This window comes from Branchiostoma floridae, chromosome 14, assembly GCF_000003815.2.
Source record: "Branchiostoma floridae strain S238N-H82 chromosome 14, Bfl_VNyyK, whole genome shotgun sequence".
Lineage (NCBI taxonomy): Eukaryota > Metazoa > Chordata > Leptocardii > Amphioxiformes > Branchiostomatidae > Branchiostoma > Branchiostoma floridae.
In genome coordinates this window covers 11,276,000-11,300,927 of record NC_049992.1, presented here as the reverse complement: position 1 = coordinate 11,300,927, position 24,928 = coordinate 11,276,000, and the positions used below count along the sequence as shown (strand labels likewise).

General features: G+C 41.7%; 1 protein-coding gene across 1 annotated transcript in view; it reads left to right on the top strand.

Annotated features, from left to right (window-relative positions):
- LOC118430555 overlaps positions 1-24,928 on the top strand; it is an 87,175-nt gene that overhangs the window by 54,570 nt on the left and 7,677 nt on the right. The window contains exons 8-17 of the mRNA XM_035841491.1: positions 246-478; positions 3,364-3,529; positions 4,450-4,839; positions 6,865-7,156; positions 9,134-9,309; positions 9,604-9,939; positions 10,319-10,424; positions 11,010-11,078; positions 20,518-20,589; positions 24,635-24,706. Coding sequence (XP_035697384.1) covers positions 246-478; positions 3,364-3,529; positions 4,450-4,839; positions 6,865-7,156; positions 9,134-9,309; positions 9,604-9,939; positions 10,319-10,424; positions 11,010-11,078; positions 20,518-20,589; positions 24,635-24,706 — 1,912 coding nt within the window. The remainder of the gene's footprint in view (positions 1-245; positions 479-3,363; positions 3,530-4,449; positions 4,840-6,864; positions 7,157-9,133; positions 9,310-9,603; positions 9,940-10,318; positions 10,425-11,009; positions 11,079-20,517; positions 20,590-24,634; positions 24,707-24,928) is intronic.

Sequence of the window (24,928 nt, the reverse complement as noted above, 5' to 3'; positions counted from 1 at the left end):
GTGTGGACAAATTTTACAAACACTGCCATATATACTGTCAAATATATTTCGTGTCATAGTATTTAAATCACTTTTATGTACCTCAGTTTAGAATAAAGTTTTAATCACAGCTGGCAAAGACTTTAAAGATCTTTAAAGTAATAATTTCTTTAGTATTCCTTGACATTTTGCAGTTACTTGTTTATCCTGTTATATATATCACCACACAACACCACATTTTACATCCGTCAATCACTTTTTTTCAGATTGCCAAGACTTCTCTCATCTTTTGATCGAAAACTCAACGATTTCAGTGACTGAGAAATGTGGTAGCTTCAGACAGGCACCTCAACAGGCTTCCACTAACCTGGACTATCACATCATGATTGAAAGCAAGAGTGGCAGCAACCTCAAGCTGGATTTCTCACCAATCTCCGCAATGCAGGATGTCCAGTTTGTCTGTAAAGGGATGAAGGATCTGTGTGAAGAAGACTTACAGGTATCACCCAAACTTTGCAACTATAAACTTCACGATAATGTATTTGGCAAGCATACAGTACTTAACATAATCAAACATGTAGATAATGTGTACGAACATCATGACAACAGAAGTCATACTTTCACAAGAGTTTCAAATCAATTCCAAGTTTCTTACATTATACCAGACGCATTTGGTGAAGATCTATAAGCGGTCAAAGACCACCATCCCTGGGGTGAGCTTGCCAAGGCGCCATTTCTAACGCACTTCTAACTGCAGTCCATTTTCCTGTAAGCCTCTCTACGATCGACCGACTTAAGTACGTGTCCTTTCTAAGTTCCCTTTACTACTCACTCTCATTACAAGTATATACCCTTCTGTGAAGTGTACGGGTACCTATCTACGCCTCTCCCCGGAGGAAACTGATAACCCAACATGATAAATGAATTAATGCATTACTGTAAAGGAACTGGACTTGGTCCATTACTCATGGAGGTAAGAGGAGTGGCAGGCAGCTCGCCAGCTGATAAGTCTCCGTATGGAGTAGCAACACTTGAGGCTACTGTACACCGTGTAAGGCATTCCCTACCGACACCAGATATCCAAGACATGTTCCGTCGGGACGGCTACAGGTGGTCTATTTTCTCCGCGGGAAGAAATCAGATCTGGGCCGCGTCTTGAAAGTCTAAATCGATGGCATACAGCCTAGTTTCCCGCGGAACGATCGTTTTGCTGCAATGATCCCGACACATTCTTGTGACCGTATGAACTAGGAAGATATATGGGCCGTACCGCAGAGTGGTATTCATCATTTCTCGTTAAGATTACAACGCGACTTCTATTTTCTGCAAGAGGGATTGGGTCCCTGTAGAACAATTCAGGCAACGATTCGTTTGTATGATGGACTGTCGCTACAGAACTATTGCTCAAATGCAACACATATCGTCTGTGAAAAAAGTCTTGTCATTATTTTTGCTGCCGATTTTAGAGTCAAGTCTTGCACACATATACCAAATGCATCACTACTTCTTTATTAAATAGCAAGGCTACACCAGTTTCTAAGGGACCATCTTTACCGCAGAAGTTTCTAAATCATCTCCCGCAGAAGTCCTCATCGGCAAAAGAACGCATGACAAATTCGTAAGATCGCTAAGCTGTAAGATGAGGAAGTCTGCGGCTGTCATGGTACATTAACTGTTCCCCAGAATATTTCACAGTCAAGTACAAAGTCAAGGTGGCGACGTAATACAAAATCCAACTCATCCATTTTCTGCGCTTTCTCTGCACACCTAAGTCTAGTAAAAACGCGACATTTTACAATGAGAATATTTCGTTGTATAGCTCGCCGCTGCTTTTACTATTTCCAATAATGTATGTTATCTAGCCTTCACAAATCGATGGCGTTGACTTCAATATGCTGTGTGTCCCCATCGCGTATTGGCACCCAAAGGTCGCATGGTTTTGAAGATGAAATATTCTGTAATATTCCCGTACAAATGAATTCCTCTGCCATTTGGATGGCGTAATCCATCTCTGCTTCAGCATATTGTGAGAGGCCACAGAGCATAGAGATCGGCGCGAACTCAGCCGATACATCATTAATATAGGAGGGAACTTAATTAGTTAAGACACGGTGTGTGACCCGAAAGGGTGGGCCTCCTACTTCAGTAACAGTCGAATTATCCCCTTGTGATCTGCGGGTGACAATATAAATGGTTAGCCCTAACCTAACACGCATGAAGGGAACGTGATTTATATCATTTCCATGGCGATGCCAATAGTCTGCAATATGGCAGAAACATTAACGAAGTGCAGTACCGATCGATTTTTGGATACTGGCGAGGAACACCCTCACAGACGTTAAGAATGTCAAAGGGGGAGTCAAATTATACACTGGATGAAAATTGAAAAATGATTTGTCTACGTTTACGACCACCTTTGTCCTTGTTTTCCTCTTCAATTTTACAGGGTCTCTTTGGTTCAAGTTTGATGCGTCAGAACTCATAAACACGAAAAGCATAATGTGTCTGGAACGTGCAGGTACATGCGGCTGCTTTTTAGTCGTCTGATTGAAAAAATGTGGCTGTCTGTCCTCGTATGGTCAGGCTTCTGTTTACTGCTGTCTAGTTCTGGCGATATTCTTGGAATTCCGCATTCCATTATTCAAGCAACCTTCTAATTCTAATATACCTTATAAATTATACATTCAAGGCTCTCAATGTTTTACATTAAACGTAATCTTGCAGGCAGACAGACAGGCATTGCTAGATCGGCAACCTCGGCCATTCTTTCCGAAAGCCGAAATGCCACGTTGAAGTTTAGATTAGTGGCTGTGCAGTGTAGGAAGAACCATTAGCGCCAAACCGTCGCCGCATGGGAAGATGGATATGGTTTGCTTGATCAGGACGTCACAGGGCCTCTGACAGCCAAAGTTTTGCTTGGATGGTATACAGCCTTCCTGCTGTGATAGAAACTTTAAAACCCATAGCAAAATATTAAATCCCTTGTGCATATTTACACACACAGCCGAATTTTGCTTGACGAGGTATGCAGTCACAATGCTGGGTTAAAAACTTTTAAACCCATATTAAAACATCAAATTACTAGCATGTTTACACACACGCGCGCGCACGCACACACACACACACACACACACACACACACACACACACACAGAAACATACATGTACAAATAGTTCCAAGACTTTTCATGACAAAAACAATCATCCACTAGTTTCATCACAGATTGTCTCTTCAACGAAAACATCTTGGGGATCTTCAAACGAATATCGCATCTGTCGTTGTCTATTCTTTGCATATTTTTTTTTCATTCATTTTTTTAGATCATAGATCATAGAGTTTGTCAGGACTGGTACTATCATCATCATTTCTCTTTGACATTCCAGGTCTACGACCAATCCGGTGACAGCCCGTTGTTGATCTACTCCTACTGCCGAGATGCTCGCACCGAGTGGAGAACGGTTTTGTCCTCCAGCAGCTCTGTTGAAGTAGTGTACAGGTCTCGCTGTGCGTGGTCAAAGAGCGGCTTCTTCTTCTCCTTCAGAGAAACAGGTAAATCGTTTACCTGATGTGTAGCTGAAGTACTAGAATTCTGTACGATGAATATTGTTCAGCTTTAAGCCCCCTTCACACGAGAGCACGAATGAGCCGGAATGCCGTCCGAATGAAATTTTTTTTCTATTCGTGGCAATTCCTCGCAATTCGTACTGTATTCTAAACATTCTTACTGCATTCGAGATATTCGTCCCCGTTCTTTTGGCTGGCTCGAAAGTTTTGACATGTTAAAAACTGTCGAGGTGCATTCGAAGTGGAGAAATATCGAATGGCATTCGTAGTGGATTCTTAGTGTATTCTAACTATTCTGACTGCAGTCTGACCGCATTCTATGGTATTCTAACATTATTCGAAACATTCTTATCTCATTCGATGTAGAACCGAAACGGCAAGCCACCTCGAATCCTGCCAGAATGTGGCCGAAAGAATATTTCGAACGCCGTAAGAATGTCTAGAATGCACTACGAATTCACAGGAATAGACAAGAATTTTCATTCTGACGGCATTCCGGCTCATTCCTTCTCGTGTGAAGGGGATTTAAGGCCCATTCGGAATTCCCACCCGAATGGTCCCGAATGTGACACGAAGTTTGCAAATACTTCATTCCGGCTGGTTCGGCTTGATTCCTGCTAATTCGATTTCCGTGTGAAGGCCCTATTAGGCTACGAAATCCCACAGTAACTTAGGCAAAGCCGCTGGTCGCGCTTGATAAACCATATTGTGTACTTTTACAAGTTGCTCCTTGATTAGAATGGAATTGAGACTTATGATTCGCTATTTTGCGACCAATACAAAAATAGAATAGAAAATGCCTAGCACAGAAAAGCAACATCTACAACGTGTCTAGCTTTAACAAATCTTACTGTGTAGCGGTTTCGTTTGTTTATCTTTTAATAAATCTTATTTTCTTCTTCCAGAGTGCGTAAGATCACAGACCACAACCTGTGGCCCACGTGTCAACCTGGACGCTTCTTGCGGAACAATCTTCTCGCCGACAAATTCTTCAGCCACTACATGTGAGTGGCTCGTGACTTCTCCACTGGGTCAGAGCATCCTGATGTTCTTCCAGCCAATCAGACTGAGGTCCGACGGTGACGTCGATGACTACGTCACCATCTTGGAGGGAGCTAAAAATGGCGGTTTTCAGACGACAAACGAGCTGACAGAAAACTATGACATCTTTCCTTACTTATCCACAACAAATCAAGTTCTGATTAAACTCTCCAAGGGCCAGAACGGTACTGAAACCAGATTTGTGGCTCACTACTGGATGGAAGAGGAGGCAACCTTTGTCAAGCATATGGAAGGTAATTGGTTACTTCTGCCGTAATTGTGAATAATGATATTAAGCACAAATAACATTGGCCCAACCTTCAAATGACAACCTGCAAATTAAAACATTTATTTCAAATTCACGACATTTTCTAAATTCCGTTTAAAGATAGATGCCTTTTACGTACTCGTAATACGTGAGTATGATACTAATACTATACAGTTAAGTTGCATTTTGCTCTTCTTTGCCAACTTAGGTTATATAATAGTATCACAAAAGTAAGAAAAGTTTAAACTACAAGTCCTAGAGGTCAATGTACTATGTTTTATGACAGCTGTGGTGATTACAAAGAATGAAGGGATTGTGCTTTTGACATTTTCGTCGATTCTGACTCAGTGTGAAAGGATTATTAAAGTTCGAAATCCGCCATACTTTAAACGGGTGGTTCTGTCCAATATTTTGAGCTGAGTGCTAAAGATTGAGCGTGCTGAAAAGTAGTCCTTTTCTGCCAAACCGTGGTTAGGGGGTCATTAATTAGCTCCCAGGTGGTGTTACCTTCCACCCAGACCATTCATCACGGGACAAAACGATCCATCTCTACAGGCAACAAAGTGTGAAATTGATCCGGGACTACACGGCAGTCTCGGGGTTTCTCGGAGTGGCTATGCCACACCGTGATGGGTAGAGGTTAGATCGCCGGGCATGACCAAAGGCCACCTGATGGAGCTGTGCTCAAATCGTCACCTGGCTTCAGGCTCTGGACCTGGTTCATTGCGTGTGTGCCTGTGTTCAAACAAAAATGTGCAATAGACCTGTTCTGTTGAATGTCATTGTATGCGTGGCATGCAACATGTCGTTGTATGCTGATGGGTGCCATTTAAAGTTTCCAAATCAAAACTTCCTTCCTACTTTCTCCTTCTTATCGTTTTCACCGCACGCGACATAATCACTAGGTACGTATATGCAAATGGCACTTGACACCGACTCCACAGTACATTACATCACTGTCTGTTTTGTATTTCAGTTTTGATTTTGACCTTGTCAGACTGTTGAGACCTGTTCACTTGATCAAGCAGAAGAAAAGTCCCAATCGGGAACCCATGGCGCCCGCCTTTTGCTTTTATCAAGGAAAAACTAATTCAATTTAGAAAAATAATGCCAAATGACGATCCTTATCTTTCAGCCCTACTCACAGAGGTCCAGTATTTATATAGGTATCCTATTAATGTTCGTCTACATACAAGACACACATGGGATTGGCTACCTGGCATGGCTGGAAAAAGCAGACCTACCCTCCCATCTCTTCATTGGAGAAACAATTAAGTTTGCTACCCTTTATGTGCCGCAAAGCTGTGTGTATCTATAGCCTTTTGACGTTACGCACCGTCCTGGGGGTCATAAAATCCCAAAACATCAGATTGCAATACAGGACGCCGCGGTGATATACCCGCACAGGCTTTACCGTAGCCCTATCTAGGTGTAGGATAATCAATCCGTGGTGATATAAAACCTAAAAGCACTAAAGTAGAAAACTTTCGGTTGGAGGTAGGTTTATGAGCAATCACTTGGTCGAGACGGCAGATGGCACGCCGCCCTAACAGGGTACATAATTGCACTAGCGGAGCGGCAGCAGCTTGTAGAAAGGGTCCTCAGTCAATTATATCGGGTGTTCGTTACGATCTAATGGCTAGGGCATAGTAGGTATTATATGTTATGCCAGGAAATAAGATTGGTCTTATTCGTACAATATTCCTAGCTCCATAGAAGATAATGTAACTTTCATGAACACTACTTTATCTACCTATGCGAGTCAATGCAACTGTTCACTATAAGGTTAGATCGTCATACATATACTTCAGCATAACAGTTTATATTGCTACATTTATCTGCCTCTCGGCGTAAGTTCCTGACGGTGAGCTACCCTATATCTTGTGCTCTGAACTATACGAAAAACATTGTTCTCTTTGAGGCTTGCGAGAAGTTTATTGTACCTCTCCACATGACCTTTATTCTGACACTACCTGCACCAAAACACTTAAACAACTCTCCTCTGCTCCAGACGTGTACCTGTCTGAGGAGCTGTGCGAGCCTGGATTTACCCACTACAGAGGGAACTGCTACCAGGTTTTAGCCAGTCAGGTACCGCTGTGGTGGGAGTCCGCACAGCAGCGATGCAGCGACATGGGCGCAACTCTCGCGAGCATCACGAGTCCGTACGAGATGAAGTTCATCGAGAGGCTGGCCCGAGAAAGCTTGATTGCCGGTGGGAGTACACCAATAACAGCGTTCATTGGCTTACGGTCGAAAGGCACATCGGGAACGTACGCATGGGTTGATGGGAGTGACGTCACGTGAGTAGCATTGTAGTTAAACCAGTTTAACTGTGATATCCAATTAGACTCGTCCAAATTTTCGACTGAACGGCACCAGTCTTTGTCAAGGAATGAACTCTAATAAACGGAACTGAACTGAACAATCCACTGCCGCTTAGTTTAAATCCAATCTCCAAGCAGATCTTGCGTGGTATAAGACAGTATCATAAGCTGGGGAAAGAGTTTAGCCGACAGAGGAGTGAATTGGCCACGCGTGGCCAATTTACTCCTCTGCCGCCTAAACTCGATCCTTCCCCAGCTTATGATACGTATACCGTCTTATGCCAAGCAAGATCTGCTTGGAGATTAGTTAAATCATTAATAACAAATGAAATCTAATTCAACAATACAGTATATGGGCCACCTTGCTTAATAAGATACGAAATCATATTTGTGGCCCATTGGTTGATCTCAACGGCCATTACTACCGTTAAGGTTACTTCGTATTCTAGTGGTATGTGCACACACAGCGAGGTGTGTAAATTTCAAAACTCCCTATTCATTTCTGCCTTGATTGAACTGTTATATTAAGGGTACTGGTACTGATATCAATTTCACCAGCAATATAGGCTGTGGTCAGATTTATTGCAGCTCTCTCGCCGAGTAGGTCAGCGTTTGACGGATCGCTACAGTCAGCATAGTGAACATGAACCATACGAGATTGGATTGACGCTCTTTGTTCATTTGTCTTTTTAACATAGACTCCATGCGTATGCAGGCAGTAATTGATAGACATCGCAATCATGAAAACAAAATGTTGGAGGAGCACATCGATTGCCGGTCTGCTCTGTGCATCTTGTCCATTCTTTTGTGGAGCATTGCACAATAGCAGCACAACAAAATTAAGACATCAAGGATTAAAACTTTTCAAAATGCTCATTCGCAAGGACGTCTCTTTGATTTTATACCAAATTCATCATTGAAAGTTGTACGAAATGAACATGCTTCCTTCTTGTGCTTCACTCTCCTTCAAGTTATGGAACGACTGATTAACTACAAGACTTCGTCGTTAAGAGATTTTGATACCCTCGCAAAGAAATTTGTTCGACTTAATGCACCTCACTCCTGCTCTTAGAGCTGCTTTTCAAAAGAATTAACGACTCTTTTGATCAAAGCCACTTCAAAGCTTCCGTTCGTCAGGCTTCTTAATTTGCTAAGTGGCTGCGATATGGAAATGAAGCAACTCAGTGACTCCAGTGATCTTAGCTCTCCGTATAACCGATTAGTTTCCAGACGAAAAGCCGTGATAAAGGGATTTCAGGATACAGGAGCCGTCCTTCTCAGAAACGAGCCGTTTGAATATTTGATGTTCCGAATTCCGGAGACGTGCTTGGCGTGCTGACTGTCTTGTCAAAGAGTATGCCAAGCCCCACAAATCTCCAGCAACCCCTGCTACCAAGTATGAAACAAAACCTTGAGGTGGAATCTCAGCCATTATTCTGGGTTTTACAAAACTTGGTAAATGATGTAGTCGGTTCAATGGAGTCCAAAGAGGAGCCAAATCGACTCCAGTAGGCTTAACTTGTACGTAGTGATAGATGTCCGCGGTCTCTGGTCACATCTCGCCATTTTATGGCTCTCATATCGAAGCAGTAAAAAGTTATGATTCAGGCGTGATGGATACGATAAGGTAAACCTGGGTCCAAACTTCAATTCAGTGGCGGACAAGTGACATTGGTTCGGGTGGGCTATAATCTCAACCTAAATGTAGGGATAATATACCACATCAGTCATTCCTCCTATCTTAATCCTGACCTTGTACTTTTGTACGATGAAAGGAACTACCACATCGCAATTACGACGCTGATAATTCTTTTGGAACATTTTAATACCTCTAACCTTTGTGTAGAAATGGACATCAGATTACCATGCAGTTACGTCACATTACTCAATGCCCTTTGCTAAGTTGGAAGTAGTACATCAAGCTACATGCTGAGATTGCAGTGTTGCCGTTAGGTTCACGAGGTGGCAGGGGAGGCCGCCCGAGCCTACCGGGCAGGGGAAGGCTGCCCGGACCTGTACGCTGATGACGACAGGGCGGCAGGAGGGGGACATGGACACACGGTGGTACCCTGTACCGTGTGACTATCCGCGTGCTGGCAGGAACTTTATCTGTAAGGCTGGCGCAAGAGGTACGTCATAACACTGTCAAATATTAAGAAAACATTAACTGTTTACGAACTGTACCCTTCTAAGCCTTTTGACCGTCTACATTTCTCACAAATATGCTATGGGAAAAAGCTCTTAAAATCAATAAAACCTTTCCAATTCTATTAGGTCTTACATATCAATAATATACATAATGTCACATAGACATTCATTTATGGTAGTAAATATAGAAATGGCATAGTATTGCAGTTAAAGTAAATTTATATCAAAATGGAATTTAGAGTACATGATATACCAATAAACTTATATCTCTTTAGGATGCGACGAAGGATGGACTCTGGTTGGATCCACATGTCTGAAACTTTACCGGCTAAAAGGACAAGAAATAAATTATGATGACAAGTGTACTGATGTTGGAGGAACGGTCGTTTTGGTAAACCACACCGACAAACTGCCACAGATAGAAGAGTACCTCGACCAATGTTGGCCCAGATTTCCTGAACCGAAAGTGTTCATGCAAATAAAGGAAGAAGGAACAGCCACTTGTAACGTTTTGGAAAAAGAAGAGGGAACGGGAAAGAGGTGGGAGGCGGCAACGACGGAATGCTACAGACGGGTGCCAACTCACGTGCTTTGCTCAATGCAAAAAGATGGTAGGTTCAAACACACACACACATACACACACACACACACACACACACACATACACACACACACACACACGCGAACCTTTTTTTCAGACTCCACAAATACCACATGAATTTAGTAACTTTTTAATACTTATAAAAGTACTTCTTTTAAGCTTTTTTTCTTCCAATTATGTTATGAACATGAATTATACCATACACCACACCACTCCAATGTCTATGCCAACACATTTCCATTGTGTAACTACTAATAGGTAATTTCTAAATGGTCAGTGTTCTCTCCGGCAAAATAATTTTAATCGTTAGGTTCACATTTGATATCTCTGTAGCACCTTTTAATCCTTGATGAGTGACAGTTGACAGTTTGCACTGTTCCTCCCTTTAGCCAAGACCTGCCCGGTGGTTTGTTCCTGCTTGGAGGACACAGTTTCCTGTGTACAGAAGGGCCTTGAGCAGCTGCCAGACATGATTCACAAGACAACCAGAAAACTGTATGTTCTCAATTACAAGTCCTTATCTAGCCCCACATTAGCATCCCGTATCTTTATATCATATGTTGAAAAAAGTTCCACCGTGGCTATACCTGATTCCCTTCTAATCCCATTGGCAAACATTACATCACTTGTCACGTTTGATACCAGGTTAAGATAAATCCCTCATTACTTATTGCAATATCTTATCTAAAGACGTGCAATTATCAAATATAATATTGCATCTTGAATCTTGAATGTAGCGTTTAGACGAAATTGCTCATGAGTTTAAGTTAGCAACCGAAAATGAGGCCAATCTTGCAAATTGTGAATCTTGTGTTATTGCTAAATACACGTACGAATATTATAGGGTAGCTTCACAGAGCATTTGCGTTATGTGTGAAGCATTAATTATATCTATTTGCCTTTACGTGTTCCGTCAACACATCCAATGCATAATCTTGGTTGTAATATTCAAATCACCCCCATTGCAACAAGGTATTCATTAAGAAATAAATAATAAGGCCGTCACAATGAAGTCTCAATCACACTGTCTACTCCAGGATAGCTACTGACCTTAATATCAATGTTTGTTTTTCATTACAGCTTGCTTGGAAGCAACAGACTAAACTTCACAGCACAGTCGTTCACATCCTGGCATCTCCTATCATCACTGTATGTATTATCCTTACGTATCACACCTCATGAAGGTGATACGTGTGGTTCATTGTCATAGTGAAGCTGGCTAGTTTTTGCCTAACTCTGTTTCTATACAATGTCATGCAAATTATTTGATCCCATAGAAGGATTTGGACTATTTTGGTATCCATAATATTGTAGTCTTCAACATTCTACCTTTCATATTCTGTCTATCAAAATGCAAGACGAGACACTGACATATCTGGCACATACTTAAGGAAAGAAATATGCGTTATTAGATTTGTCTAAATTGCTAATACCCTTTCCTAAATATTCATTATTCACGAACCGTTGGTATATAATCATTCTCATCAGTAATTTGAGAGGTAATAAAAAGGCTATGATACAGAAATCTTGTCTAAACGTGTTTTTGGAAGGCCCGGAACTACCCTCTAACCAAGCAAGTTAAAACATTAGATTCTCGCAGCACGTCTGGCACTAAAGATGAGTCCTGTAGTAGTTAATCACTCCTGTGATATTTACTGCAGTGCCGCAGGCAGTCGCTGTTCAATTTCAGGAGCGTGATCGATTTTTCGGAGCTAAACTTGCTAGTTTGTCTTTCAATGAATATAGTAGTTGACATTTTGCTTTTTCTTGATAAAAAGTAAAGCATACTTAATCAAACTGTTCTGCTATACTGCGATGAAGACAATGTACCGTATAGTATACCTTTAACCATTGTTAAACTAAGTTAACGAAATAAAACCTTCATCAAACCTATGAAGCTGAATGTAACTATGTCAAAAGTTCGTTCCCGAGCAAAGAAAGTGGGCGTTGTTGCGAGAACCAATTAGCTAGTTTTGATGTTTTCTATCCTCATACTCTGTTTACATGATACAGTTGATTTTCAAAAGTGTAATTCAGACCATCATCATTAATTACCTTATACATTTATCATAACCTTCGTAAGGGATAGTATTTTCTGCTGATGAAATGAAGGTGAAGTATCAATCAATAAGTTGATGCGGTTCCTGATAGAAATGCAATACAATACCCTCATCAGCTGAATACCTGTCACATGCAGTCGGCGAGACTTAGGACGATTTAAATTGGAACGCTTCGTGGATTGATGGTGTTGCTCGAGGGGTTAACGAAGACGCCTTTAACAGCGATAACAAGATAATCCACTTATCTATGTCTAATCAGTCCACTAATAACTGATGAGGAGAGGCTAAAGAGTCTGCGTAATTTCCACGCATAATATAGCATGTAAAACTTAACGAGGTTTTAAATCTAAATACAGTTTACCCTTTGGCGACCGTGTGTGTCAGCAAATAGGTTACCGTAGGCAGTTACCGGATTCCGTACCAAATTGATTTCAAATATTACTGGGGCACGTCTGTTCAAAAACACATAACTAGTTTTAAGAGTCATTGCACGAGAAAACCAGGCAAAACCAGGCAGGGGCCGGAAGATGGGGGTCGGCCAAATCGGCTCATACTTTGTATGTGTGATAGGTATGTGGAACTATGAACAGCCATATAGTTAAAACCCTCCAGCTATTTTTCATTGTGGAGATATGGGACCCCCCTCAGAGACCCTCGAAAATCCAACAATTTATGACTGAAAATTACCGAACTTGCGATGGCTACGCTAATAAATGTGATAACGATGAGAATATAATCTTTGTGTTTTCATACAGCATGGACTCCCTAGTTTCACAGACCAAAAGTTGAAGATGAAACATTGAACTTGAGAGGGTGTACTTGGGGGTTACTAGAACCACTAAAAGCAGAATTTTCATCTCTGTGAATTTTAGTTCTTTTTAAGGCGGAATATTTTCTATACCCAGTGGGTCTGGTGAATGGTTTCAATGTTGTTGGACAGAGGAACATCAACTTATTAAAAAACAATCGTCATCTAATTGGGCCATACATAACGCGATCCGTGAGAGGGGGGTCTGTATGGGGATTTTTCGGATTTTGGTCTATATCAAATCATGAAATGATGTGTTGCTATGGGGATAAGTTATGGAAAATTGTTGTGTAAGTGTTTGGAAACCATACATAACTATCATAAAATGCTACAATTATTTAGCAATATAAATTTGGGGCTCTGCATGGGGGACATAAGGTTACTTGACTTAGGAATTATGCTGATTTTACACATTTTCATTTTTGCTTTCTAATGTCATTAAGTAGGTGCCTTGCCAAATCAATGCTTATAACTTATATGTCCTACACAATGAAAAAAGGCTGTACATGGGGGTTACCAGTACTCCAAGAATGCAAAACTGTTTAATACACAGGGCACATGGATGCAGAACTACTTCATACATATTGAAAATTCTAGAAATAACACCATAACAAAGGTCAATTATAAGGCTATTTTGAAAAGAATACATGTACATAAGTCATTTGTACATGTACTTTAGCTTTACCCCTTACGTACAGGTATACTACTAAGGACAAACTGTAGTATACCAATGATTTGCTATGACTGTTCATTCATTTATCACCATAAGGACAGACCATAAACATTAAGTTTATGACAAACCTACAAGCCTCTAAATATAGACACAAACAAACAACAAACATATACATGTATAACCATATCACAATGGAGCGCACTATCTGAAAAATACACCAACACACTGTTGAACCGCATTTTCACAAATGCACAAGTTCAGTTTTGTTGGAATGGTACAATAAGCTGGATCTGAAGTAAATTTTAAATTGTAATTGGTGACAGATTCTGGCCAGGCCTTGAACTTGACATGTTGTTAAAGGTTGTAAAAGTTATGCTACAAACCTTGATGCTGTCATTATGCTGTCAAATTAAAAACAAATCAACTTGCACATGTGCATGTGGATAGGATGTTCTCTAATGCCTGTATGAAAGAGACTTTCCTCGCCATGGAACCTGTAATGGGTAGATGGAAATGATCTGATATGCACTTTAGTTGCTTTAGCTTTAGCGATTTGAGACCTTTGGTTTTAGCCAGTTCGCACAAGTTAATGTCTTCAAACATGACAGGATGGCTGTAGTCAATGCTAGTATACACTGTCTTTCGCAGCTCTTGCCACTCGCTTTCCTCATCTATCGCTTCCATGTCAGTGTTCTCTGATTCTGTGCTTTCTTTCTGTCTTTGTGCTGCTGAAAGTCTTGCAAAATAGCTTGTAATCTGCTTGGCTGTGCGCCACTCGTTGGGCTGGAACAACAGCTTCCCATCAGCTCCCTTAACGTGCTGCATCTCATGGGCCACTTGCACAGCATCAGCTTTCTGTCCAGACTTCGCCCCCTGATTGAAAATGTCAGTTAGGTAGGTCTTCATCTTGTCTGACATCCGTTGGCCGCCTTTCACAGTCCGGATTGCCCAGCCTTCATTGACAACTCGGGCGGATCCCCCGACGCCAACTCCGGATCCTTCTCCAAGTGACTGTGAGGCTAGGCCAGGGCCATGAGCTATTCCAGTCACTGCTTGAGCCCACTGCTTGCGTATTTTGTCGTATGTAGACTCTCGCTCCAGTTCTTTACAGTGTTCTCCAACATCCATGTGGTCTTCTAGCTTGTTCGCTGAGCTGAAGGCTGCCACACATCCTGGCTCAGGGCAGCAGAACAACGCTGACTTTGTCCCACCTGCTGATGTTGTTATGTGGCTCGTGTGTGACTGTGGGGGACCAAACGGTGCTGTGATTGTCAGGGTTGGAAGGTCATGTGTCTGTGGCACTGTTGCAAAGGTAACCACTTCTCCGACCCCAACGCCAAAGGCTTTCCAGACTCGTATGTCTTCATCAGTTTCAAACATGAAATTGTTCCATGATTTGACACCCTCCCATTTTTGTCTTGCTTGCTCTTTGTTCGCCTCATCTGTTTGCGCCACAGCAATTCTACAGCCCTTGACGCCTCCATGGGACTCCAGCGCTTCTTTCATATGTTCAGCTGTTAAGACATCATGTTTTTCATTGACATACCTTCTTATGTGAGTCTTCATGGATGCTATCTTGCGGTCGCAAATGTCCTTGCCTGCCTGAGGGTCTGAGAAGTCGAAGCGCAGAACTGAGATGCCAGTTTTCTTACCGATCGCTGGCAGAGACAAGATCAGCGGAGCACAGTGATAACACCCTGCATTGTCCGATCTCAAAAACACATTTGTCAGCGAAGGATTCTCGGACTTGATGGTCTGAAGCACACTTTGCAGAATAGCACAGACAGCTGACCAGTCCTGTCGGCAGTTGTTGAAAATGTGGACAAAGCACTCGACGTCATACTTGCCTTCGTCTCCCTTCGTGATTACTGCCGACACATGCCAGCTCCTTCCACGCTTTCCAAAGAAGTCTGTCATCTGCTCCCTGTACTTCAATGGCAGGAACTTCATTGCCCAGTCCATAACTATCAGAGCCGACTTTGTATCTAGCTGCTGCAAAGCAGATTGTTTGGCAAGATCCTGGTTAACTGCTCGCAGTAAATGGGACTTCCAGCTGTAAATGGCGGAAGATGACTGCTCAAAGGTAAAACATAGTCGACTCTTGTGTTCCTCTGTGAGGAGGCCTTCTTCCTCAATCATCTTTTGCACTTCAAGAAGACTGCTGTCTATCTCACTACATCGTTCACATGCGATCTCATGGCTGTGGTTGCATCTCACTGACAATGTTTCCTTGCCCTTTTCACTCAGGGCAAATGCAATGCAGTGGTCACCACATCTGTCCTCCAGCTTTACATGCGTCTTGTATTCCGTTTTGAAGTAGCGCTTTCCTTCCTTTAGCTTGTGCGTGACAGTCTTTGCCCAGTCTGCAGACGCGCCATTCTGGACAAGGGAATCTACAACACTGCACATTGCATCAAATGCCTCGGCTCCCTCAGTAGAGATGTAATCCAGACCCTGCAAGGACTTCTGCTGCCGTGCAGCACATACCTCTATAATCTTGAAAAGGGTTCTGTCCGGCAGAGGTTGGAAGTTGGCGCTGGTGCAGTATTGTGAGTACTGTTGGATGATTCGGGAAGGGATGATTGTGCGGATAGCGGCAGGTATTGTTATCACTTCTCCTGAGTCCAGCTTCATGGTTTTAGTTCCATATACAACATCCTGCAGGAGATGGAGCTGCGTGAGAAAAGCCAGAAAATGGTCAGTCTTCACCGGGTTCAGTCTGGTCCGGTATATGGGTTGTTGCTGGACGGGTTTTCCTGGGCCTGACTCACTTGCATGCGCCCTAGCCTGATCGATGCGCCACTTGGAAAGTCCAGGTATGAGTTCTTGAAGCTCGTCCTTAGTATAATCGTCAGCAAACAGCGATAGGATTTGCTGCCTTGTCTGCCACGTGTCTGCTTCTTGGTAGGCCTTCACCAAGGTTTGCACCATTTGCTGGTCCCACATCTTCTTTTTTGCAGGAGGTTCTTCATATAGCGGCGGTGCTTGAACAAGACTCCGCCACAGATCTGATTCTTGGCCTGGAGCAATGACGCTCATTGTCGCTGACATAACTTCTCTTGTTTTCTTCAGATAGTAGTTTCGCTGCCTTTCAGTTACTTCTTCCCATGGAGTGTTAAGACTGGATCGCAGAGGACTGATTCTCCCCTCGGTGATTTGATCTACAGCTTTGTTCAGGGCTTCCCTGTTCTGCTCTTGTTGATGTTGTTCATCGACCCAAGTGCTAATGTTCGCTTCTCCTTCGCTTGTTGAGCTGCTCTGTGACTCAAACGTCGTTTCAACGATAGGAGTCTCCGATATGACTGATGACGACTCGCTGGAGCTTACTTGGGAGGTGGCCTTTAAAGCAGTTGAAGTAGATGCAGCAGTCCCTACTGGTTGTGACGGTGGTCCCATGGTACTTTGCGGATATGAGCTTGGTCCAGGCTGATCGGACGAAAGATCCTGGGAACCAGTGGGTCTTTCCACGTCCCTTTCTGCATCCTTAACTGCTCGCTTCCTGCATGGATTGCACATGGCAGAGCCAACTGGCACTACTGTGTTGTATGTCCTGTACATCTGTGTAGACAGAAACATTGGCACACGCCTTGGTTCTTTCAGGGCAGTTTTCCTGCCTACGTGTTCAGGGTGAGCACATGTGTTTCTCCTGCCTCCGGTCCAGCGTGTTGTCAGGTCATACCGATGCTTTGGGCATACTGTCAAGTTGTTCTTTTCTTCCTCAGACAACCCAAATCGCCCTGATCTATTCAGAATGAGGTCCTGCTCGCTCAGGTCTGTCTGACCGTGGCCACGTCCACTGAGACCTAATGTAGCTAGGTAATTTGTTACATCCTTGTTACAAGCAGACAGTGGTATGACCGATATGTCTTCAGGGTAGTAACGTGACAAACCACACTCTGAATCTGGGCTTCCAAATGAACAACTCATGTTGGCTGCAAGAACATAGAACCGCATACTTTTAGAATAGAAAAGAATAGAATAAGATTTTATGCATGTAAGCTGTTAACAGGGCACCAATGGTAAATACAAGTTTTCAATGGGATGCAAGATCTGTAAGGCCATTTTGAAATGTCACAGTTCTAATAGCACCTTGATTCCTTTTAAGCTTTTCTGATCATCACACAGAAAACGTTCAAAATTAAGATGACAAAAATCTAAGAAACTTACCTAGAGGACAGCTACACTATTTTCAAGCTTCAGTGCATGGCCCACACCCTGTCGAAGGGTATCTTTGGGGTATTGCCATGTTTGCAAGTAGGGAGTAATCTTCGGACATCATTTTAACCGGTGGAAATTAAGAAATATATACGTCCAAAAATTCAATGCAAATTGGGCAAAACAAATATTCTTTCCATCTGACACATTTATCAGAGTTAGATCAGAGTTGCGTTTAATCATGTAGCTGTGCTCAGAATCCCCTAAAGAAACCACATGGCAGCCAAAGAGCTTGTCAGATCCTTATCTTTAGCATGACCCCAATGTCTGCTAACCCAGACCAAAGAACAACATACACTGCACAGTCCCAGACAGGGGGAGTGTGGAAGGGTTGACATTACTTTTTGCAATTTATCAAACGAGTGGAATGCTTTGCTGACAACCCATGAGTTCCTAACCTAAGATAAAAGGATTTACTCTAAGGCATAAAAAAGTGGTTTCAATTAAATATCGCCAAAGTAATAGTACACATCTAATAATTACATCTTTTAACGTTTTTCCCATTTTTAATGTCTTTGGTATGACACAGACAAGGATCAAACCCAAAAACTAACGAGTGCAAGACAATTATTCAATACTGGGCCATCACACTGGCAGTATACCTGTGCTAATCCTAATCTGACAGGAAATGTGCACAGACAATGTCATAGATAAGAATCATAACAAACTTAAAAGTTTGTTATGATCTTTTTAAATGAATTGTCAACATGAGGTAGCTCTGCACCCATGTGACCTGTATACTGTAAATACATTTAAGTTCGAGGGGATTTAATTTCGCGGTAATACCATAGACTGCAGTCTAATACCATAATAGAAAAATGTTCGCGGTTGTTTAAGTTCGCGGTAAAGTGGTCACTGCAAAAACCGCGAACAATAATCCACCGCGAACATTTCTGCATTTACAGTATTATAGTTCTGATAAACCCCATACACAGCCCTTTAAAATTATTTACCTCAACGTAAATGTACACAGTTATTTAGTAAGTAACGCACTCGTCCAAATGAAAAAGCAACGATATATGTGTAAAGCATGGGAGGTGAAATTCATTTTCAAGTAACCTTTTATCCCCCATGCAGAGTCCCAAATTATTATTGCTAACTTATTGTTGCATTTAATGACAGCTGTGCATGTTTTTCACAAAGCTATGCAAAATTTTCCATAACTTATCCCCATAGCAACACATCATTACATGATTTGATATAGACCAAAACCCGAAAAATCCCCATACAGACCCCCCTCTCACGGCTCGCGTTATGTATGGCCCAATTAGATGACGATTGTTTTTTAATAAGTTGATGTTCCTCTGTCCAACAACATTGAAACCATTCACCAGACCCACTGGGTATAGAAAATATTCCGCCTTAAAAAGAACTAAAATTCACAGAGATGAAAATTCTGCTTTTAGTGGTTCTAGTAACCCCCAAGTACACCCTCTCAAGTTCAATGTTTCATCTTCAACTTTTGGTCTGTGAAACTAGGGAGTCCATGCTGTATGAAAATACAAAGATTATATTCTCATCGTTATCACATTTATTAGCGTAGCCATCGCAAGTTCGGTAATTTTCAGTCATAAATTGTTGGATTTTCGAGGGTCTCTGAGGGGGGTCCCAGAACGCCAAACGAAAAATAGCTGGAGGGTTTTAACTATATGGCTGTTCATAGTTCCACATACCTATCACACATACAAAGTATGAGCCGATTTGGCCGACCCCCATCTTCCGGCCTCTGCCTGGTTTTATCGTGCAATGACTCTTAAGTATACTACGTGTCCAGACTGCTAAGTGCGTGTTTGAAAGTTTGATATATTCCAACCGTACGTACGTCCCGTACGCCTGCTTAATAAAATGTAGATATGTGGGCCATTTCGAAATGCCACAATTAGTAGCACTTTTCAGCTGAAAACGGGGCGTGTACTCCTACATTGCGATGACAAACAAATGGAAGTCTCAGTGGTCATAAACTACATTCTGTTCCTACTTTACTAATAGGAATAACAGTGGTGCACCAGTGACAGAGAGATAATTAAGTCAGTTGCTATAAGCCTGATACATGATATAGTATAAAGCACGACGGTCACAGCTGTCATGGGATTTTACCACATCACAAGCGTCTTTTAGAAAAATTGGCTCCCTTGTAGCCAATCAGCGCTGATAAATCCATGTCCTATTAATTTACAGCAGCACGTTTTGTGGGTTTTATCGATTTTTAGCTTACAAACATGATTCATACACAACTTGCGAACTATGGGCTCCGTGGTTCAATCAATCTTGTAAAGAATCATTCAATTTTGTCATTAATGTAGAATATGTACATAGGCATAGCCACCTTGTTGGGTCGCCATATCAAACATGCTCATTAAAGATTACAATATATCGAATCAATTGAAATGTTTTATTGCAAATTCATGCCCATGGGGCTAATTGCAAGTGAAAAAAAATCAGATACATTGAGTGATTGAAAACGGGTAAATAATCTAAATTCTAACATACAAAGATTAGCTGATTGTATGTATATAAAGAATATCGAGGACGATTCTAAAATCTACATTACTATTGCGGGGTTTGACTTCTTTCTTTTAAAACAGTTGAAAATGAAATTTTCCCACATTATAGTACGTTTAAGACAGAATCGAGTTTGGACTAGAAACAAAAATCATCTACCTGCATATCATGCAATTTGAAACATGTGTGTCTCTGTATGGGTACGCGAAATGCTTATATGAATTTAAAATGGAATCAAACAGCCAGTCCTGAACAAAGTTTGATGAATAACAGAACGTTAACGCTGGAATCCGCTTTTCTTCTATAAATGAGAATTGATTTTCCTTCCAGGGACCTAAGCAACAATTCCATCCAGCAGCTACCGGAGAATGCCTTTGGAACTCTTCACACCCTTCTACTCCTGTAAGTACTTCTTTGAAAATACATATTAGAAGACCGCATAAAATTTCTCTCCGTAGAAGAATTATCTTAACCAGTACTTAAACTAAAACTAGAACATTTCTAATCATGTCAATTTGTTGAAACAGATTAATACATTATGTTACTTGAATTTATATGGTAAGCATGCAATCTCATGACAATACTCCCAATGACACTTCAATTAATATAACATTAACAAGCGACAGATTACAAATCACAGACTAACTTCTTTGCAAGAAGATCTATCGTTGCCTTGATGTGACGAGCAACTTTTCTTTTTGTGCCGCGTAAACTTTCATCTATTTTCAACAGCGTTACGTAATAGCTATATAGGGTAAGCTATTCGAATGTACTCTTCAGAATGTACTCGTCCTAACTTAAAGTAAAGCACTGCAGTACTGAGCGAACACCTCATCACGGAGCTTCTCTGATCCTGTAGATTACATGGGTCTGCAAGTGATCTTTCGTAATCATGCAATCTTGTGCTTAGAGTTAACCGTGACTCAACAAACATGGGATACAGCTATAAACCTTGTGAAGTTCTGGACAAGGAAACTTTACTTTTCAATTTGTTTTTGACTCATTAACGATTCCTCTGGTGGAGTTTCAGGTAGAAAATCTATAAAATGTTGTCTTTTCTGCGCATTTACAAAAGGTGAAATAAGACAATCAGCAGCAAAGTGCATCGTTGATTGATCGGGTCTTAATAACTCTAACCCTTTCATCAGTTCTCCAGTGTATTCTCGGCCCACCTTGGCGTCCCCCAGAGTTACATTGATTTGCACTCGTCCTTGCAACTCTCGTTAACTCACTCAATTCCAGTTGAGCTGGGCTTCGGCAAACGCGGCCGTCCATACGGTCGGCTACATGATTAACCTTTTGATTTCAGCCCGCCTTGTTACCATGGCCACCCCTGATACCAATCTAATCCCATTGGCAAACATTACATCGTTTGTCACGTTTGATGCCACGTTAATCCAGATGGATCCCCCATCGCTGATTGCAATATCTGATGTAAGGCCCACAATGATTAAATCCCTGCGTGTACGCGAAATGGAATCAGCTGGAATGAAGGTGGCTAAGATGATATGAGAGGACCGTAAACTCTGCAAGACAGCGTAAAGATTGGATTTTGGTTTCTGATTTGACTTTAAGAATATTCATGCACGATGCTACACACGAAATACTAACATAAAAGTTGTAGAGTCCAACGGCATATTTGGCCAAAATGTGCGCTATGTTCCCCCTTGGGTTGACCAAATGTAGTTTATGTAAATTTTGATTCATTTTGTGTACGCTGCATACATACATCCAGCTTGCATCGTCAACTGATACCCCAAGTACTTTTCATGTCCAGTAGCAGCAATACTATTCGCTAAGTCTAACTATTGGTGTTTGAATAACGATCATTGTAATTGAATTGCTGAATGACTTCAAACGTCCCTGAAACGTCTTTGAAGTTCAATCAAACGATCAACAACTTTGATGTCCTTCACCGTCTGCCGCCAACACGTCCCCTAAGGTCTAGTCTTAGTGGAAACTAAGCTAGCGCTAACCTCTCCAATGTACAAAGACCATCAGCTAAAAGTGCATCTATACACCTGATATATGAGTATTTTTGATCTAGCAATGTCAAAATTAATTGAACACATATAGAGGGCATTTGGGACTTAACAATTTTTCTTCCTTGTCTGTGGGGATAGTACATAAAGGCATCCAGTAAATCAGACTATCCAGCACATCAAACTATAGCTATCCATAGAGTACTCTATGAGAGGAGGTCTTAAAGGGGTAGACGGTTATTGTTTCCAACGTTCATTAGTGAATTGTATGAGCTGGTAACTGTGAATTCGTTTGCTTGCTCCTCTAGATCTATGCATTTCTCAGCAAAATGGATTCTTGTAGCTCTGTCCCCATGGCATTGCAAGGCGTATTGGAGGAACCAGTTCAATGATATCGATCTGATAAAAGGATAGATTAAGGCGTGTCAGCCCCGCTAGGGAGCTCCAATCAATCTGCCACACACCTTTTGTAGCTCCATTATCTCGGGTCGGGCGCGGGAAGAAAAGCGTGACCTTCTATCGACGGCAACACTTTCCCGCCAGCCAGACCTTGGCGTTGGCTGATTTCCGCACAGGAAACTTTTCGCTCATGAATCAAAACTGTGGCATGTTTCAAGCACACCCACACTTTGTACAGCCAATCAAAGCCATGGCTAATTAGCCCCAAACAACGCATGACATATGGACATTCTCTAGACCAATCGACCGGTCCCTATGATATTATAAATTTGCAATGATATTATAAAGATGTTCTAAAAATACAAATCTACACAATTGCCTGTCCAATCACATACTACAGCAATGAATTGGGACGACCCGCACTACGCTGCTGATCGTCTTACCAATGGCAGCATAAAAACGGCACGAGACATTGAGATTCTCTAGGCTGGTAGTGGTTGTCATACTTTTGTTCGGGGATCCGTGAATACTGTAAATGCATCTAAGTTCGCGGGGATTTAATTTCGCGGTAGCGGGAAAAAGGACTTTTCGCGGTGGATTTAAGTTCGCGGTAACACCATAGACTGCAGTCTAAAACCATAATAGAAAAATGATCGCGGTGGATTTAAGTTCGCGGTGAAGTGGTCACCGCGAAAACCGCGGACATTAATCCACCGCGAACATTTCTGCATTTACAGTATAGAATTGATGAGATGATCCCTCTTCTTATCAATTTGCAATGATATTATCAATATGTTCTAAAAATACAAATCTACACAATTGCCTGTCTAATCACATAGTATACCAATGAATTGGGACGACCCGCACTACGCTGCTGATCGCCTTACGAATGCCGGCATCAACCCGAACCATCCGGCGCGGTGGGTGCAAGAGAAACATGTAATTAGGCATGATGGATGTGGAATTACAGCCCCGTGTGTTGGGATTACGATTTCAATCGAGTCGTTAGATGTCTTGCCCCGTCTAACTGAAATCATCTAATCCTAATTGAAGACACATCTGCTAGGCTTATCATAGGCATGCATCTAAAGCTGTTTAATCAAGACGAGGCATTATTTGGTATTCTCCTTGCGCTATCAGTCGATCTCAAAGGGAACAGTCTCAAAAATCATGTATTTAAGTATTCTAAGGTGGTTCCACTAATACTTTCATTTTGCATTATCTAAATCTATAATATAATCTGTCCATATAAAAGCTATGTAAGATTTAAGAAAGCGTTTGATAAACTGGAATTATTACTAAGTCAGGATTGCATGAAACTAGAGACGGCTGCAGTATCTTTAAAAATTTCTTGATGGTTTGCTTCGAAAAAGCTTTTGATTGCGCAATACTTTGGCTTTAAAATAATTTCAAATTAGTCATGAAGAGGTGCACATCTGTGTCAGTGACCTTCTCATTTTACAGTGTCTTTCCTAGTAATGTATTCAGTAGAGCATCTATAGTCAAAACAGAAGGATCGCTGTTCGGAAAATATAGCATCTTTTGCTGCTATTTGGCCTAATCTCTACTCACTTTTCTTGTTAGAAATTCCATAGCTGTAATTCTATATTTATAACGTATTAGAGCCACTAACCGCTTTGAGCATGCCTTGTTATCGTGGCAAATTTGAAGGGGGAACAAGCAGCAACAGTTCCTAACTACGTAATCCAGCGTAATCCACTTCTCCCAGGAGGTATTGATCTGCTGGTACCGTAGTCTTCCGATCAATACTACACCGGAAATGTTTGAGCTTCATCCTAGGCAGACAGCTACACAGCATAGTACACCGACCGTCATACACACACACACACACACACACACACACAAATACGCACACATACACGCACACACACACACACATACACGTACACACATATATACTACACACAAATACACACACGTGTTTATACAAACGTACATACATACATATATACACACACTATCCTGCATGCATACACACACTAGCAGCAATAGAATACTGAACATTCATGAAATACATAAGAGTACATTTAAAACTTTCTTTCCAGAAATCTAAGTGGGAACTTGATAACGGCGTTGAGGTCCTCAAGCTTCAGCGGACTAGAGAAACTCCAAGTCTTGTAAGTCCTTCCGGCTTCCTTCGCTAATTGCATCTCTGTTTGTGCAACGTCAGAGACAACGTAATATTTTACCGACAATGATCGACCGATGGCATTTTATGACTGATTGCTTTTCATCACAAAACGTGTAGATGTGCAATATAAGTCCAGAAACGTTCGCGACCTTTGGATTGGTTGTGGTGCCCAGCATGTAGTATTTATTCCTATCAATTATGAGTCTGC